The 13,205-nt window shown below is 42.6% G+C and overlaps 1 protein-coding gene across 1 annotated transcript in view; it reads right to left on the bottom strand.

Moving 5' to 3' along the window:
- The window catches only part of hsd17b12.L (hydroxysteroid (17-beta) dehydrogenase 12 L homeolog), a 47,197-nt gene extending 40,479 nt beyond the window's left edge, over nt 1–6,718 (bottom strand). Inside the window, 1 exon segment of the mRNA NM_001094901.1 lies at nt 6,520–6,718. Coding sequence (NP_001088370.1) covers nt 6,520–6,691 — 172 coding nt within the window. The 5' untranslated portion in view covers nt 6,692–6,718.
- Nucleotides 6,719–13,205: the final 6,487 nt, after the last annotated feature.

The following is a 13,205-nucleotide window of genomic DNA, read 5'->3' as shown; positions in this document are numbered from 1 at the left end:
ACACTGGAGAAGAGGGACTCAAGGGGAGATATGATAACTATGTATAAATATATAAGGGGATCATATAATAATCTCTCTAATGCTTTATTTACCAGTAACACAGGGTCACCCATTCTGATTAGAAGAAAAGAGGTTCCATCTAAATATTAGGAAGGGGTTTGTTACAGTGAGAGCTGTGAAGATGTGGAATTGTCTCCCTGAATCAGTGGTACAGGCTGATACATTAGATAGGTACAAGGAAGGGTCAGATGCTTTATTCACCAGTAGCTCCTCCCAGCAGACAGGAGGGACCCAATGAGATTAGAGGAGGGAAAGGGGTGTTACAGGGAGAGCTGGGAAGTGAATCAGTAGTACAGGCTGATACATTAGATAGGTATAAGGAAGGGTCGGATGCTTTATTCACCAGTAGCACCTCCCAGCAGACAGGAGGGAGCCAATGAGATTAGAGGAGGGAAAGGGGTGTTACAGGGAGAGCTGGGAAGTGAATCAGGGGTACAGGCTGATACATTAGATAGGTATAAGAAGGGGTTGGATGGTGTTTAGCAAGTGAGGGAATACAGGGATATGGGAGATAACTCATAGTACAAGTTGATCCAGGGACTGGTCCCATTGCCATTTTGGAGTCAGGAAGGAATTTTCCCCCTCTGAAGCAAATTTTAGAGGCTTCAGATGGGTTTTTTTTGCCTTCCTCTGTATCAACTGGCAGTTAGGCAGGTTAAAAAAAAGTAAAAAGGTTGAACTTGATGGACGTGTGTCTTTTTTCAACCTAACTTATTATGTTACTATGTTACATTTCCTTTGCTGGGAAAAGCGGAGAGAGAGAGATAGACAATGAGCCTGCGGGCGGAATAATGAGCATGGGAGCCCCCCACCCCCTTTGCCTGCTGCACGTGTACAAACCAATGCCACAGTCACATGACACGGCGTATCTAGGGCTCGGCCACATAAATCAGTCCTATTGCTCAGTGAAGAGATTACATTCAGCCCAGTGTTCCTGATGCATGAATGGGCTCACACTTCAATTCATACAGGCAGAGCTCTCTCTCCGATTCACAAAAAAAAAAAAAAGAGAAATTTCTATTTGGGGCACATTAATAACAAACGAACGAAACTGTTGACAGTTGCTGCAAAAGGAAAATAAATATTTGCAATGGAAATAGAAATATTAATTTATGTGTAAGGTTGCAACCTATGCCTGGCACAGTTACCCTGCAGCATCAGGGCATCCTCACTTTTCAATTGGTCTTCATTTTTTCTTTTTATGGGTTTTTAATTATTTGCTGAATTCTACCGACTCTTTCTAACTTTCAAACGGGGGTCACTGACCCCATCTTGCTACTTTTTATTACTCGTTTTTCTATTCAGGTCCTCTTCTATTCATATTCCAGTCTCTTATTCAAATCAATGCATGGTTGCTAGGGGAATTTGGACCATCATGCTTTACATCATACTAACAGTTAATTAAAGGTGAGCAAAACCTTTAACCCAAAAGCATCTTCAGAAGAACGATGACCCCAAACTTCCACAGGTCTGCTCAGATCTTGGGCTCAGTGTTGGACTGGGACACCAGGGCCCACCAAAAAAAAAAAAAACCTTACACCAGGAGCCCACCAAAAAAACCTTAGCGCAGGGGCCCACTAAAAAAACCTTAGACCAGGGACCCACCAAAAAAATCTTAGACCAGGGGCCCACCAAAAAAAAGACCTTACACCAGGGGCCCACCAAAAAAACCTTAGACCAGGGGCCTACCAAAACAGGGGCACATCAAAAAAGACCTTACATCAGGGGCCTACCAAAAAAAAACCTTACAGCAGGGGCCCACAAAAAAAAAACCTTAGACCAGGGGCCCACCAAAAAAGGACCTTACACAAGGGCCCCACCAAAAAAAACCTTACAAAAGGGGCCCACCAGAAAAAAAACCTTAGAACAGGGGCCCACCAAAAAAAGCCTTAGACAGGGGCCCACCAACAAAAAACCTTACAGCAGGGACCGACCAAAAAAACCTTACAGCAGGGGCCCACAAAAAAACCCTGGACCAGGGGCCCACCGAAGAAACCTTAGACCAGGGGCCCACTCAGTACTATTTTCTTCCTCTCCTCACTCTATTGCTCTAGTCTTTACATACGATAATCTATTAATCCATCTATTTAGCCTATTTGTTAAGGAAATAAGGAAAGACCAGTCCGACACTGCTTGGGCTCCCAACACATTAGTGGGGTTCCCTTTTTAAACAACCTGCCCATTCCTAAATATATATATTATTTTAGTGCACTTAAATATCTGAAGATTAAGCAGTATCCCAACTACATATACAAACATTAAACAGGTACGTGCTGATTACACATTATACATTTATGATGTAAAAAAACCTCAGTTACTATTATTTAATTCATGACACCAACACATTACAGAGAATCGTTCCCATCACTTCCAGCCCCAGTGGAGCTTACAATCTATGTTCCCTATGACCGACACAGAAAAATACACCAGGACCCCTTATATGTATGGCTTAAACCCCGACATTTAGCCGATCATCCACAGCTACTGAATTGCATTAAACAATAAAAGAAAAGCAAACCACTGTACATAAATTAGCACTTCGGCTTCACTTAAATATCTACAAGATGGTCTGTTTGCTTACATGGCTACAATTTCAAAAGATTTAGGCTAAAATCATCAATAAATATTGCCGAGCGCGATGTAAAACCCTGAACGTGAAATAACAGAGTGCAAACCGAGTTACTGCCTGCGTTTTAACCTTTAATACAGATTTCCCCCCACGAATGCAACAACAAAACAAAAATCTGCGTGAGTTTGTCCTTGCAACGATAATCCCTCCGTAACAATTGCTGCGATTGAAAAGATGATCAATAGACGGCGCTAAAGAGCTCTGGAAACTGTACAGTATGAACGGGCAGGATCATCATTTAATTCAGCTTGGCATGACTTGGTGTGATCCATTGCGTTATTATATTCAGTATACGAAACAATAGTAAATTGTGGGAAAAGTTGAGGTCCTTGCAAAAATTAACATTTTTATATATACTAAAATTGCATGTTGCCAGGGACATAATACCAATCGACCAGACATAGGGTACTTCAACCCGGCTCTATGGGGGAGCAGAGCCTTTCTAGGGGGTTCCTTGCTGCGGCTGGGAAGGTGGGGTCCTGTTGGTTAATGTAAGATTTTCAGTCTCCGAGGTCAGACACGTTAGCTTTTTATTCAGAAGCTCTCCAGTTTGCAATTTCAGCCATCTGGTTGCTAGGGTCCAAATTACCCTAGTAACCATGCAATGATTTGAATAAGAGAATGTGATATGAATAAGAGAGGCCTGAATAGAAAGATGACTAATAAAACAATAAATGTGTAGCCTTACAGAGCGTTTGTTTTTTAGTTGGGATCAGTGGCCCCAATTTGAAAGCTCTGAATTGTGCTTAGTACAGGGGAATACCTATGCTGCCTTAGTTTTATGGGATCTCTCTGTACAGACTATGAACAAACTTAGGGGGTTGTTCCTGCTGAATTGTGCTTAGTACAGGGAATACCTATGCTGCCTTAGTTTTATGGGATCTCTCTGTACAGACTATGAACAAACTTAGGGGGTTGTTCCTGCTGAATTGTGCTTAGTACAGGGGAATACCTATGCTGCCTTAGTTTTATGGGATCTCTCTGTACAGACTATGAGCAAACTTAGGGGACTGTTCCTGCTGAATTGTGCTTAGTACAGGGGAATACCTATGCTGCCATAGTTTTATGGGATCTCTCTGTACAGACTATGAGCAAACTTAGGGGACTGTTCCTGCTGAATTGTGCTTAGTACAGGGAATACCTATGCTGCCATAGTTTTATGGGATCTCTCTGTACAGACTATGAGCAAACTTAGGGGACTGTTCCTGCTGAATTGTGCTTAGTACAGAGGAATACCTATGCTGCCATAGTTTTACAGTATCTCTCTGTACAGACTATGAGCAAACTTAGGGGACTGTTCCTGCTGAATTGTGCTTAGTACAGAGGAATACCTATGCTGTCATAGTTTTATGGAATCTCTCTGTACAGACTATGAACAAACTTAGGGGACTGTTCCTGCTGAATTGTGCTTAGTACAGGGGAATAACTATGCTGCCAGTTTTATGGGATCTCTCTGTACAGACTATGAGAAAACTTAGGGACTGTTCCTGCTGAATTGTGCTTAGTACACGAAGGGGGGAAAGGGAGGGGGCACATGTATAGTTGGGAAATATTTTGTACATCCTAGGATCAATTACTGCAGGTCATTGAAATGGGTTTATGCTTATGAAAACATATTTGCAACAAAGTCATATATACTCATAGCACAGGATACACAGTAGATAACAGATAAGTACTACTATAGTTTATATAAACAAGCTGCTGAGTAGAAATGGAGGAAACTGAAAAAAAGACTATATGGCACAGGTTAAATAGTGGATAACATTATGTTCTACAGAGCTTGTCTGCTATCTGCTGTGTAACCTGAGCCTTTTCTCCTTTGAATGGCTTCCCCCATTGCTTCACAGCAGCTTGTTTATATAAACTATAGTAGTACTTATCTGTTATCTACTGTGTATCCTGTGCTTGAATGGCTGCCCCCATGGCTACACAGCAGCTTGTTTATATAAACTATAGTAGTACTTATCTGTTATCTACTGTGTATTCTGTGCTTGAATGGCTGCCCCCATAGCTACACAGCAGCTTGTTTATATAAACTATAGTAATACTTATCTGTTATCTACTGTGTATCCTGTGCTTGAATGGCTGCCCCCATAGCTACACAGCAGCTTGTTTATATAAACTATAGTAGTGTTTCTGAAGCAAACACATCAGTTTTACCAGTGCAACACTGCATTATATTTTTTTTTTTTACTTTGAAACAAACACTTTAATTTTCGGATGTTACTCTTCCTTTAAGACCCACGTTCTCATCAGTCTTCCTCGTGTGTATAGTTAACCACCAAGACTGGTTATTGACTCATATATGGTTATTACCATAACTTGTATTGATCCAATCCACAAACATCAGACCCTACACCCCCTGGGGAACCTCCCACATATTTCTTCTCTAGATACAGCCTGGAATAATCAAAAATACTTGGCCAATCCCAATCTCATTCATGTCTCCCCCACTTCACTACTTTCATACTGAAAGACCAAGCTCATCTGTGAGACTTGCGTGCAATTCTGTTGAGACCCGAGAGGACCCCCCTTGCTCCTCATACATGGAGGAAGCTTCTTCATGGTGCCTATGTAAAGTGCCTGAACGCCACACTCTGTCTGATGTTATTGCTTTTTTATGGAAAAGCCCAAGTAAAAATAAGGCAATATTTACAATCACTTGTAGAGATCACTGGGATTTCACAAGAGTTTTGGGATGGGCGAGGCCTGGGTGCTGAATCTGATAAGAATAAGGGCTGAGTTGGAAGAAAAAGACTAAGTAACCCCTATAAACAAGACTCCAAGGTCCCCCAACGCCACTGCCTTTCCATTTCCCTCTGTATCTCACTCTGCAGTGGCCTCAACCTCACTTTTACCACCATTATTTTCACCTCCACTTTCCCTTCTCTACTTTCCTTCTCAGTAAGTTTTTCCTTTCTCTTGTATCACCATGTTTCTCCTGTATTCACCTTCCCTCCACCTTGCCTTATACTGTGCCCCATCTATGTCTCCAACTTTCCCTGAACCTCCCCTTTCTGGTCTCCACCACCTAACCTTGCACCAACTTCTTCCCAGTCTCCACCTTTCCTTGCACCAGCCCCTTTCATGTTTCCACCATTCCTTGCACATCCCAGTTCCCTGTCTCCACTTCCCTGTGCCGCCTCCTCCTCTCTGCTTCCATCTTCTTTTGAACTGCTCCTTCCTTGTTTCCACTTTTCTTGCACTTCCCTTTCTCTTCTTATACTTTCTATGTCTCCACATTCCCTCTCACTACACCTTTCCTGTTTTTACCTTCGGTTGCAGCAGCCTTTCATTGTATTGACCTTTTCTAGCACTTAATATCCATGTCTCCACTTTGCGTTTAAAGATTCTTAAGACTCCTAAAACATTCCAGTTTGCACATTCCTCCACTTCCATCACCACCATCACCACCACCCTCCTTGTCTCACATACCCTGCACCTGCCCCGACTCTCTTCATTTTCCCTTGCACCTCCTTCCTTCCATGTCCACCTTACCTTACACTCCCCCCTTCCTGGTTCCACCTCCACCTTCCCTGGCACCTCCCCCTTTCCTGGTCCCACCTTCCCTTGCCCCTCCCCATAACTTCTGTTGTTGCACCTCCCCTTGTTTAAATCTTTTGCGTGACTCAGTGTCCAGCGTTATTCCCACATTCCTGCCTCACATTTCTGCCTTTGCGCCACAATCACGTGCCCAGAAGCCAAACTGCGCCAGTCACGTGACCCCTCCCCAGACTCCCGCTCTGTCCTATGAGCAGTGTCTCAGTTGAGGTAATTCCCCAGTCGCTAAAGCCTCCCCCGCTCCCTTTTTATACCTGAGCCAAACTCACCTGCCCATTTCCCGATCCTGGGGCCCACCTGCGCTCCACTCCCCAGCACCCAGGCCCGGGCACCGTTCAGCAAGCAGCATGCAGCCCTCAGCCCCCACCAGGCGGCAGCTAGCACACCCAAGTACCAGAAGCAATTACAGCCAGGCACCTCCACCAAGGACTCCGGGACCATGTCTCACGGGAAACACGAGAATGATTGGGCTAAACGGAACGGCACCCGGAACACCGGCTGAACACCGTGCGTGAAGACAAGAACAAGGCTCCTGTCATACTGAAACCACACCCATGCCGCCTACAACTCGTCCTCCGATTGGCTCTTGTCATTTTCATTTATCCTCGAACTGCCCATTTTGCCATTTTCACTGTGTTAATTGGTCGAGACAACTCGCAAGATTAATTGGCTGACAGTTGTCTCAATCAATTGTATCCGCCTCTAACTTCACTTATTCACCTACCATTGGTTGATCGTTGCCATGGCTCTTTAGCCTACCGTCTTTCCCGCCCACGCTAAGCGCCTCTGCGTCTCCTAACTCCTCTCTCATTGGCAGATCAATCTCCGTCCCTTAGCTACGGCCCTCCCTCTTGGTGGACATCTTCATTCACAAAATAGCTGAGCGGGAGGTATCTATGATTGGCTGATGGCTCTTGTTACTATGACTGAGGTGCTCTGTGATTGGTGGATAGGATGAGGCCAGAGTGACTGGAGGAGGCGCGAGGCGTCTGGTTTCTATCAGTCTGTGCCAGTGGGGGCATTGAGTGGGAGTGTGGTGTAAAGCCAGAAGAAGTCTATTCTTTTCATGTAGAAAGTGTGTGTGTTTTTATCTGACATGATAAAGATACCTCAGGCCCCTCGAACTTTTGGAGGGAATAACTTCCTGGAAGACAGATAATATTCAGTAGAGATTTAGTTTGAATTTTGATTAGTTCCTTCACAATTCCCCTTGTGTTGTTTGTGCCTCAAAAAGTCAATGGTCAGAGGTCAACTCTGAGGAACAATTATAAAAATAAATAAATCATAAAAGTAAATAACGGTAAAATGACGAAGAAAACTATTTTTTAAACTTGTGACTTTAAGAGTTTTAGTCACTAAACCTGGGGGTGTTACTGGCACAATTGTGAGGTACTTTTTTCTCTTTCAACATGTGGCTTCTCTCTCATGAGTTGTTTGTGAGGAGCCAATACAACATGTCGCTTCTCTCTCATGAGTTGTTTGTGAGGAGCCAATACAACATGTCGCTTCTCTCTCATGAGTTGTTTGTGAGGAGCCAATACAACATGTCGCTTCTCTCTCATGAGTTGTTTGTGAGGAGCCAATACAACATGTCGCTTCTCTCATGAGTTGTTTGTGAGGAGCCAATACAACATGTCGCTTCTCTCTCATGAGTTGTTTGTGAGGAGCCAATACAACATGTGGCTTCTCTCTCATGAGTTGTTTGTGAGGAGCCAATACAACATGTCGCTTCTCTCTCATGAGTTGTTTGTGAGGAGCCAATACAACATGTCGCTTCTCTCTCATGAGTTGTTTGTGAGGAGCCAATACAACATGTCGCTTCTCTCTCATGAGTTGTTTGTGAGGAGCCAATACAACATGTCCTGCGTCTGTTTCACTGGGAACACGTGTAAAGTGTCCTCTGTCTGTATCACCTCTAAACAACACAGTAACACGGAATTGCTCCTCACATGATTAACATTGAGGACATATTGACCATTATTTTCAAACAGATCATTTGACCAGTAATTAATAATGAGGAAATATCTTGATTCAGTAAGAATCATTGGCACCAACTATAACAGTCATATGTAGCGTGTCTTTAGTTTGCCCAACCTGTACTGATTGTACTGGCATTGTTTCTGGATACCAGTGTCTAATATTCTAGATCTGTGCTGGGAGAGGACATTGTGTCTAGGAGCCAGTCTAATATTCTAGATCTGTCATGCGTGAGGGCAATGTGTCTGGGTGCCAGTGTCTGTAATATTCTAGATCTGTCATGGGAGAGGACATTGTGTCTGGGTGCCAGTGTCGAATATTCTATATCTGTCATGCGTGAGGGCATTGTGTCTGGGTGCCAGTGTCTGTAATATTCTAGATCTGTCATGGGAGAGGGCATTGTGTCTGGGTGCCAGTGTCTAATATTCTAGATCTGTGCTGGGAGAGGACATTGTGTCTGGATACCAGTGTCTTTAATATTCTAGATCTGTGTGGAGAGAGGACATTGTGTCTGGATACCAGTGTCTGTAATATTCTAGATCTGTGCTGGGAGAGGGCATTGTTTCTGGATGCCAGTGTCTGTTCTAGATCTGTGCTTGGAGAGGACATTGTGTCTGGGTGCCAGTGTCTGTAATATTCTAGATCTGTTCTGGGAGAGGGCATTGTGTCTGGATGCCAGTGTCTGTTCTAGATCTGTGCTTGGAGAGGACATTGTGTCTGGGTGCCACTGTCTGTAATATTCTAGATCTGTGCTGGGAGAGGGCATTGTGTCTGGATGCCAGTATCTAATATTCTAGATCTGTGCTGGGAGAGGGCATTGTGTCTGGATACCAGTGTCTGTAATATTCTAGATCTGTGCTGGGAGAGGGCATTGTGTCTGGATACCAGTGTCCAGGGGCTGCAGGGGGGCCCAGGAGGTATAGGGGCCCCATGAGGCCCTAATTCATATACAATTTCAATAAATATTGGAGAAACAAGTCAACCTCTAAACATTTTGGTGGCCTGAAAAATAATTTGCTGTTGGGCCCAGTAATATCTAGTTATGCCACTGCCAGTGTCTGTAATATTCTAGATCTGTGCTGGGAGAGGGCATTGTGTCTGGGTGCCAGTGTCTGTAATATTCTAGATCTGTGCTGGGAGAGGGCATTGTGTCTGGATACCAGTGTCTGTAATATTCTAGATTTGTGCTGGGAGAGGGCATTGTGTCTGGATGCCAGTGTCTGTTCTAGATCTGTGCTTGGAGAGGACATTGTGTCTGGGTGCCAGTGTCTGTAATATTCTAGATCTGTGCTGGGAGAGGGCATTGTGTCTGGATACCAGTGTCTGTAATATTCTAGATCTGTGCTGGGAGAGGGCATTGTGTCTGGATACCAGTGTCTGTAATATTCTAGATCTGTGCTGGGAGAGGGCATTGTGTCTGGATGCCAGTGTCTGTTCTAGATCTGTGCTTGGAGAGGACATTGTGTCTGGGTGCCAGTGTCTAATATTCCAGATCTGTGCTGGGAGAGGACATTGTGTCTGAATGCCACTGTCTGTAATATTCTAGATCTGTGCTGGGAGAGGGCATTGTGTCTGGATGCCAGTGTCGAATATTCTAGATCTGTGCTGGGAGAGGGCATTGTGTCTGGATACCAGTGTCTGTAATATTCTAGATCTGTGCTGGGAGAGGGCATTGTGTCTGGATTCCAGTGTCCGTAATATTCTAGATCTGTGCTGGGAGACGGCATTGTGTCTGGATGCCAGTGTCTGTTCTAGATCTGTGCTGGGAGAGGACATTGTGTCTGGGTGCCAGTGTCTAATATTCCAGATCTGTGCTGGGAGAGGACATTGTGTCTGAATGCCACTCTCTGTAATATTCTAGATCTGTGCTGGGAGAGGGCATTGTGTCTGGATGCCAGTGTCTAATATTCTAGATCTGTGCTGGGAGAGGGCATTGTGTCTGGATGCCAGTGTCTGTAATATTCTAGATATGTGCTGGAAGAGGGCATTGTGTCTGGGTGCCAGTGTCTATATATTCTAGATCTGTGCTGGGAGAAGACATTGTGTCTAGGAGCCAGTGTCTGTAATATTCTAGATCTGTCATGCGAGAGGGCATTGTGTCTGGGTGCCAGTGTCTGTAAAATTCTAGATCTGTGCTGGTAGAGGGCATTTTGTCTGGGTGCCAGTGTCTAATATTCCAGATCTGTGCTGGGAGAGGGTATAGTGTCTGAATGCCACTGTCTGTAATATTCTAGATCTGTGCTAGGAGAGGGCATTGTGTCTGAATGCCACTGTCTGTAACATTCTAGATCTGTCATGGGAGAGGGCTTTGTGTCTGGATGCCAGTGTCTATAATATTCTGGGATCTAAGAATGAAGGATGAACTGTCTAAGGATGAACTTTCACTTTCACCAATTGATAAATACTCTTTTAAAAATCCGATAGAAATGAATGAAGAGTGGCGAACTTTAACTTCACTTTTTGATAAATATACTCCTAGGTTTGAGCAAATCCTGCCATATTCACCCCCAACTGAGCACACTTTCTGGTGTGGCATTAATTCACTTTTAATGTGCCCATAATTAGCCCCTTGTGGAGTTTTGAGACATTTTTAGATCTTTACCAACCCATACTTCATTGTGGTTCAGTATTCATCTCTGCTTCTTACGCTCTTCCCAATCCGTAGCTCATAGCTCTCCATATATTCCAGGTTTTGACTCCATATCCCAAGAAATGGTATCTTTGAATGGACCAAATGCATGGAAACATTTTTATAATCTTATTATAAAATAAAATAATATTGCAATATTACATCTTCAGCGTTCTAGCCATCTTGTCGCAAACCTCATGTACTAGAAGTTTAGGGGGATATTCCAGAGCCCCTCAATTCATGCTGGTGGCACATAATGTTTATTTTTTTCTTCTAGTCTCAGTTAATGTACAAAAGTGGGACAATGTAAAATGTAAGATAGACTTTTTGAGTTTTTCTTTTGGTCAAAGCCGTCAAATTCGACTAGGGAGTTATTCAAATTCGATGCGAGTTTTTCAGAAAATTCTAATTCATATTCATTTTAGAATATAAATTTGAATATTTGCTACCCAAAACCTGCCGAATTGCTGTTTAAGTCAGTGGGAGAGGTCCAGGGATAAATTGTTAGTTGTTTGAAGCCTTCCTGACATTCGAGTTTTTTCCGGAGATAATAACTCAAATCGAGTTTTTTAAATTGGAATCAAATTCGATTCGATTCGATTTTTCCAGTCGATTCTTTTCAACCTGGTTTTCAAAATTCATTTTTAATAAAAATAAATTTGTCTAATTTCGAGTTTATGGGAGTTACTGAGAATATTATATGTTTGTGCTGTTATGTCATGGACTACAGGCCTGGACTTGCAATTTGAATATATGGAAAATCTTTGGTCTAGAGCTTTATTTTGGGCCTGCGTAAGCGTTTTTGGCCCTTTGTGTTCATAAAAATGCCACTGTGTATTTTAAATCTCATTCTTGGCTGTATTACTGCGTTGCTCTTACTGTATAGCCTTTTGTATTGCTTTACTATTACACCTAGGGGTTATTTATTAAAATCCGTATCTTAAAATCTCGAAAAAAATTGAGTTTTTTTCCACTAGAAAACTCGAATTTTTAGAGGAGATTTGTTATACCATGATGCTACAATGCTACATGATAAGTGATGGCTGAATTTATTCGCCAGGTGGAAATTCGTGGCCCTTTTCGCCGCTGTCGTCATCGACATTTCCTACTCCGGTGGCAATTTAGACAGTAAATAGACCCCCCCTTGACTTTAATGGGCGCGAGCGTCAAAATCGCAGTTTCGCTAATTTTTCGTAAGTTTTGCGAATTTCGCTTGAAATTTTCTTAATTCACGGCGAAACAGGATGAATTCGCCCTTCGTTATACATGATGCATAAACAAACCCAAATCCAAAATTCCGCCTGTCGAGTTCTTGTATAAGTCAATGGGAGAGGCACTTATCTCAATTTGAAGTTTCTGTGGTCTGCGCTGGGTTTAGCACGAAAAGCCGTCTTTTTCTGGGTTTTGAGGCAGAAACTCGAAAAATTCAAGCAATTCGGGAAAAAAAGCCAGAAAAATTTTAGCAATTCATGAAAAATTTGAGAGATTTTGGTTTTTATCGAGTTTTCCCACAATCCCATTAAATCAAGTTTTTTTTATTGATAAATAAGCTAAAAACCAGGCATGGGAGTTTGGTTGTGGTATTTTTTCTTTAAATATTAAATTAATTTGGATTTTAGTAGATAACCTTTTAATGTTGTACTCTTATTGATAAAGATATAATACTATCCCTACTACTACACTGACAATACTACTGAACTAATATAAGAACAAATATATTACTATAATTAATGGTAAGACTATATTTTTCTATTCATCTTCTACTAGAAGACTGGGGGCCAGGAGGGAGGTCGGGGGGCAGCGCCAATAACAGGTCTGGGCCAGGGGCCCACCGGGTTTTTTACCGATGTCCCGCCGACCCAGTCCGACCCTGAGTTTATCATCATCATTTCATCATCATTTATTTATATAGCGCTGTCAAGATACGCAGTTAGTTTATTTTTACTGAAAGTTTTTCGGAGAGAATATATTAGTGTTCTGCTACTACTATATGAGCTGTGAATAGAAAGAATGTATTACTGTGCTACTACATGAAATTGATTACTGTACAGCTGTATTACTGTAAACACTATATTTCTATGCTGCTACTACATGGTCTATATTACTATCTTATAATTGGAGAGAACACTATTGAGCTATTACTTTATGGACCACTAAACTATTAAAGTTGAACTAAAGCTTAACTAAAGAAGTAGCTAGAAATGTTGTACATTATGGGGCCCATTCACCAAGCTCGAGTGAAGGATTCGAAGTAAAAAAACGTCGAATTTCTAAGTTTTTTTTGGCTCCTTCGACTTCGAATCGAAGGAATCGAACTAAAAATCGTTCGACTATTCGGCCATTCGATAG

This window comes from Xenopus laevis, chromosome 4L, assembly GCF_017654675.1.
Source record: "Xenopus laevis strain J_2021 chromosome 4L, Xenopus_laevis_v10.1, whole genome shotgun sequence".
Lineage (NCBI taxonomy): Eukaryota > Metazoa > Chordata > Amphibia > Anura > Pipidae > Xenopus > Xenopus laevis.
The sequence above is the reverse complement of the archived record's forward strand: the minus strand, read 5'-3'. Positions and strand labels throughout refer to the sequence as shown.